Source organism: Monodelphis domestica, chromosome 6, assembly GCF_027887165.1.
Source record: "Monodelphis domestica isolate mMonDom1 chromosome 6, mMonDom1.pri, whole genome shotgun sequence".
NCBI classification, from domain to species: Eukaryota; Metazoa; Chordata; class Mammalia; order Didelphimorphia; family Didelphidae; genus Monodelphis; species Monodelphis domestica.
Genome location: NC_077232.1, coordinates 19,033,589 through 19,039,588, shown reverse-complemented (window position 1 = coordinate 19,039,588; position 6,000 = coordinate 19,033,589). Strand labels below are relative to the sequence as shown.

The 6,000-nt window shown below is 40.6% G+C and overlaps 1 protein-coding gene across 1 annotated transcript; it reads left to right on the top strand.

The window, feature by feature from the left end:
* Nucleotides 1–387: 387 nt before the first annotated feature.
* On the top strand, nt 388–1,898 carry LOC100026185 (olfactory receptor 5B12-like). Its single transcript, XM_001376850.5, has one exon. The coding sequence runs from the start codon at nt 948–950 to the stop codon at nt 1,875–1,877; it is 930 nt and encodes a 309-aa protein (XP_001376887.4). The 5' UTR covers nt 388–947; the 3' UTR covers nt 1,878–1,898.
* Nucleotides 1,899–6,000: the final 4,102 nt, after the last annotated feature.

The window sequence follows — 6,000 nt, the reverse complement described above, 5'->3', positions numbered from 1 at the left end:
AAAAAAAAAAGAAAGAAAGAAAATTCAATGCAGCAGTAGAATGATGCATTGATCAGTTATCATCCTGTAATCTCTTCATATGTATTAACATCAATATTTATCAACCTGGTTTCTATTGGCAGTCGTCCCTATGTCTACCACCAACTGTTGATTTCAATTCACTTGACAAACCTCAAAAACACTTTGCTTTCTGACCCATGGAGACTTTCATTGGACCTCTGGTGATTTTTCATTGTTCTTTTCCTTCTTTTTTGTTTCTCAGTCTTTCCTTGTTGCTCTTCTCTGTCTTCTTCCTCTTTTCTCTTTTTCCACTTGATTTTCTTCTTTATTGGAGTGAAGCATGTTCACAACTAAGGGCCTAGAGCTATTATCTTCTGCACCAGTTTACCTCTGCTGATTCTAATTTTCCCTGTAGAAGAAGAGTTCCTTATATCCTAAATGGAGATATAACATGTTTGAAATTGTCTGTGGACAATATTTAAATTTTCAGAAGAATTAAGGTAGGATTTCTCTCTCAAGAGGAATTTCAATTCTGTTCATAGAATGTCTGCCATGACCATAACCTAGAACAGTGATGGCAAACCTTTTAGAGACTGAGTACCCAGATTTCAACCCTCAGGCTGCCTGTGAGCCCTTTATGTTACCCAAGACAGGGGAGAGAAGAAGTACTCCTGTGGGGTGCTGAGCAGAGAGGTGGGCGATTTGGGAAATGTCCTCAGGAGCACATGGAGAGGGGAAAGGGAGCAGCTCCTTTTGGAACACTTCAGCACATGTGCCATAGGGTCTCTAACACAGCCCTAGAACTTCCTGGTCTAACAGGCACCTCTCCTATGTAAGACATATCTCTTGCTATGGGTTGTACTTGGGAGAGATTCACTGCATTAATTTACTTATTCTTTGGTTTCTCTTTGGCCACAGGTGAATGATTCAACATCCAAAAGGCAGTGATGGATAACAGCACGGAGGTGAATCATTTCATTCTTGTAGGATTAACAGATACCCCAGAGCTTCAATTACCCCTCTTCATAATCTTCACTCTCATTTACCTCATCACTGTGGTGGGGAACCTGGGAATTGTAGCGCTGATCTTCTGGAACTCTCATCTCCACACCCCCATGTACTTTTTCCTCAGTAACCTTTCTCTGGTGGATTTTGGTTACTCCTCAACAATTACACCCAAGGTGATGGCTGGATTCCTCACAGGAGACAAGTCCATCTCCTATAATGGATGTGCCACACAAATGTTCTTCTTTGCAGCCTTTGCAACCATTGAAAATTATCTCCTGGCATCCATGGCTTATGATCGCCATGCAGCAGTGTGCATGCCCTTACATTATACAACCACCATGACATCTAGAGTATGTGCTGGTCTAGTGGTGGGTGCCTTTATCTATGGCTATTTGACCTCCTCCATCCAAATAGGAAATACCTTCAGTCTTTCTTTCTGTGGTTCCAATGTGGTCAATCACTTTTTCTGTGACATCCCCCCACTTCTGGCTCTCTCTTGTTCTGATATCCATAAAAAAGAACTAGTTCTCTTTATCTTAGCAGGATTCAATGCCTCTTTTGCCATTTTGGTCATTCTGTTCTCTTATTTATTTATCTTCGTTGCCATCCTCAGAATACGCTCTGTTGAGGGCCGCCAGAAAGCTTTCTCTACTTGTGCTTCCCACCTCTCGGTGGTTTCCATATTTTATGGAACGATTATTTTCATGTACTTACAACCAAGCTCTCATCATACCATGGACACAGACAAAATTGCTTCTGTTTTCTATACAATGATCATTCCTATGTTGAACCCTCTGGTTTACAGCTTGAGGAACAAAGAAGTCCATAATGCTTTCAAAAAACTTACTGGGGGGCAAAACATGCATTAAAAAATCTATTTTCTGGGGGCAGCTGGGTGGCTCAATGGATTGAGAGCCAGACCTAGAGATGGGAGGTCCTAGGTTCCTAGCTCTGTGACCCTGGTCAAGTCACTTGACCCCCATTGCCTAGCCTTTACCACTCTTCTGCCTTGGAACCAATACACAGTATTGATTCTAACATGTATGGTAAAAGTTTAAAAACAAATCTATTTTCCTAGGCAAACAACTCAATTTGAGTGTACCTTTTCTAGGCTCCAGGACTCAATTCATGATATTTCCTTAAGATCAGAGTCATTTATTTTGGTTTGAATGGGGGGAAATGCAAATTCAATTATGAACTTTGGCACTTTCCAAATGGGTGGTCCTAGACAAGTCTCTTCCTTTTTCTGGGTCTTAATGTCATTTTCTTTAAAATAAAGATCATTATGCTTGACTGCCAAATAACGAGGGACATTGTGAAACTCAAAGGAGGTATTATACATGAATGAATTGCAAGTCTCAAAGTTCTATATAAATTGGACTAATTATTGAATATTTTCCTCAATTCCTCAAACCCTCTTGGTACATTATTTTAGAAACATCAAGACGCCAGCACCTATGATTCTCCAGAAACATGCTCCATTTTGTAAGAGTTAAAATTTGGGGAAACTGATGCAGGTAGAAATTAATTTCTCTCTGCAAGGAGTATGATATTTTTAGAGGTTTATTAAAGGTTGAGAATTTAAGAAAAATACAAGTAAGAAATGCACGTGCCAGGTGGGCCAAGAGGCCCAATTCAATTTCACTCACATCATGAGATGCTTCTGCTTGCCAGCGGAGACAGGAGGAGAAGAGCCCAATAGCCTTTTACAACCAGGTTAAATAGCCCATCTCGCTCTTGGCCCAGGTAAGAATTCAGTGATGTTACAAAGCATTCTGGGGAAGTGGAGCAAGGACTTCTGGGGATTGAAGTCCTGGATTCAAGTCTCCATTTTTACAATTTCAAGAAATTTACAATTTCTCTCTATCAAAGTTGATAAGCCCCTGCCAAAGAGTTTCTTGTTCTGGTCAAATCAGCAGGCACACACCTTAAAGTCAGGCATTTAAGATGGCATAATAATAAAAATAACAGTCTTCCTTTCACGTCCTGAGCCCCCGTCTCCTATCCCACAAATATAAAGATTCTTAGCGTGACTATTGAATCAGCATACCAATTGTATGTAGAGAATAACACATGGGTCGATTGTTGTTTAGTTGTATTAGTCATGCGTGTGGAGTCCTTGATGACTCTGGACTTATCTTGGCAAAGATTCTAGACGGCGATTCGCCATTTTCTTTTCAAGCTTATTTTATAGATGAAGAACTGAGACAAACAGGGTTAAGCCACTAAGTCATGCAACTACTAAGTGTCTGAGGTCATAGTTGAACTCAAGAATGCTATCCACTTCCAGAGAGACGATTGGTGAACTCTGAATAGGAGTATAATTTTCTAACTTTATTTTTCTTGCTTTTTGAGAAATGTGGCTAATATAGAAATTTGTGTGTGATTTCACCTGTATAATTGATATACTCTTGAGGGAGAGAATTCAGGACTCAAAATTAGAAAAGAAAAGAATGTTTAAAATAAATATATTCCATTTAAATACTATATGTTTTATATATTTATAGACAGAGGATGAAGACACTGTTGGTAGTTCCACTGTATATTGTTCTGGCAATATACAATAAAGATGCTAATATAATAATAATACAAATAATGAGTGCAAAAATGGGCATTACATAATGAGCTGAATCATATCAAGAGGAGGTTATCAAGGACAAAATAGGGTTGGATATCATGTCATATAATAATTAGTAGAAGGAATAAGGTATGAACATGTAGAGAGGCTAGGATGAGCATGCTGAGATTGCCATGTGTCCTGCTTCTCGGTTCTTCCACCATGTAAGGGAGAACCTTCTTGGATCTAATTCTGGGAGTCTGAGCCTTGGTCACCCTTGAACCTAGTTCCCAAGTGGGATGATACAGCCAGCCATCCCTCTAGAGAAGACTGGGGAAACCAGGATACTTAGGACTCAAGGCAAAAGGAAGTCTAAAACTTGGAATGGGGGACTGGGCTCTCAAGGAGCTAAGCTGAGCTGTGAAACTAATACCATTCTCCCCCACCCCACCCCCAGCCCCACCCAGAGTATAAATTGGTAATGGGATTGGCAATTATGCCTTCCATGTTGGGGGAAGCAAGTTTTCATGTCAGTGATTACATATTTTGAACAAATATTCCTTTGTAAATGATAACATGTTAGTGGTGTAATTGAGGAAGAATGGCCCAAAGCAGAGAAAAACCTGAAATGGAATGAAGATGGGCCCAGGGGAGGCAGATGGAACAGTCATGAGCCAGCAGGGGAAGAGAATTCATGGAATTCAAAGGAAGATTTGTTGGCCAGAACTGAGTCTGGTCACTCTCTTACTCTCTCACCAGAGACTCTGACAAGAGCCAGGGAGGGAGTTGCTTTTCCAAGACCCTTCTTATCTTGGCTGAGCAAAAGAAGTTCTTGCCCACTGAAGACCTCTGCTGACTTAAACTCACTTTCCCTTAGGGGAAAGTCAAACCATTTCTCTGAAGAGACTTTGTGACAAAACAGTTGATGCCATGCTGAAGGCGTGACTTTAGAGTGGTGTGCAATGAGGCAAGGGCAGGGGCGTCTGCCCGAAGACATAGGGGGTGACCCTCATAGTTTAGGGGACATGACAGATAGATGCCTTAGATACAACCAGATGGTATCAAGGCATAGCCTGGAGGTGTATCTCTTTGTCCATCTAAAGGATGATCCAAGGAGGATAATCCTCTGAGGGTCAGATGTCTGGGGTTAGGAGTGTGCAGATGGAAAATTTGACACACCTGGGCTACATTCCCAGAATCCTTTTAAGTTACATCCTCATGTTACGTAAGGATGCTTGGGAGATAAATTTGGCTGAGACCCATGCTGTGCTGTGGGGCTCTTTTTTCAGAGCTTGTGCTTTTGATAAAGTGCTGCCAGTGTTCCTCTCTCTCTCTCTCTCTCTCTCTCTCTCTCTCTCTCTCTCTCTCTCTCTCTCTCTCTCTCTCTCTCTCTCTCTCTCTCTCTCTCTCTCTCTCTCTCTCTCTCTCTCTCTCTCTCTCTCTCTTTGCTCTGTTCACTTGACTGAAAGAACCTTTTTTCTTTTCACTCTTTTATTATTATTATTAAAATCCGACAGGAGTCACTAGAATGTAAGGGAGCAAAGACATTTCCCTGCCTGAAACACTTCTATGGTTTGGGGGATACGATGGCCATGCCACTACCACATTTATGTAGGGTTATACGGCACCGTTTTTAAACTCATCTTTGGCTTCTGTCATGTGATAGGCAAATGACAGGCTAAAAACAATTTTAAAATCCCAGATCACCCAAGTTATTTGCCAAAAGAACTTCTCTGCTTTTCCTTCAATGGGTATTAAAGCATTTTAATTTGGTGCTTGTCTATGGGGTCCATATAAACCACATTAAACATTCCACTTGAAGCTAAGATAGACTCATTTAAAATTAATTAATAGAGTCCTAACTTGGATACACAATGCATCTATAGGACGACTCCTCTTCCTATTTCAACTCTGGCCTCAGAAACCTACTAGCTGTGTGACCCTAGGCGAGTTCCTACTCCCATTTCTCTCAGTTTCCTCATCTGTAAAATGAGCTGGAGCAGGAAATGACAAAGCACTCCAGTATCTTTACCAAGAAAACCCCCAAAGGGCACAAAGTATCTGACATGGCTGGAAAATACCGAACACTGTGTGTTTGGATATGTTAATGCCTTTGCAATTTCCAGAGTGCTTAGAAATAGGAGATATAACTAACTATATGAGCTGTGGGGATAACGAATAAGAAAGTTTTCTGACAAGCATATGATCACATAGAAAAGAGAAAAGAAAAATGATTAGACTTGAGACAGCAAGAGAAATAGCTAGGCTGAGAGTCAGGAAGACTTGACTGATATTTATTAGCTGTATGGCTCTGGATAAGTTATTTAAATTCTTGTAGGCCCAATGTTGTCATCTATAAAATGGGTCTAATAATTTTTAGAACACCACAATGGTTTGTTACAAGACTAAAAGAGAAGATGGATTGGAAAGCTTCC

What these genes read in the sequence shown, in the direction of transcription:
- LOC100026185 (XM_001376850.5), top strand. Translation starts at nt 948, where the DNA reads ATGGATAACAGCACGGAGGTGAATCATTTCATTCTTGTAGGATTAACA.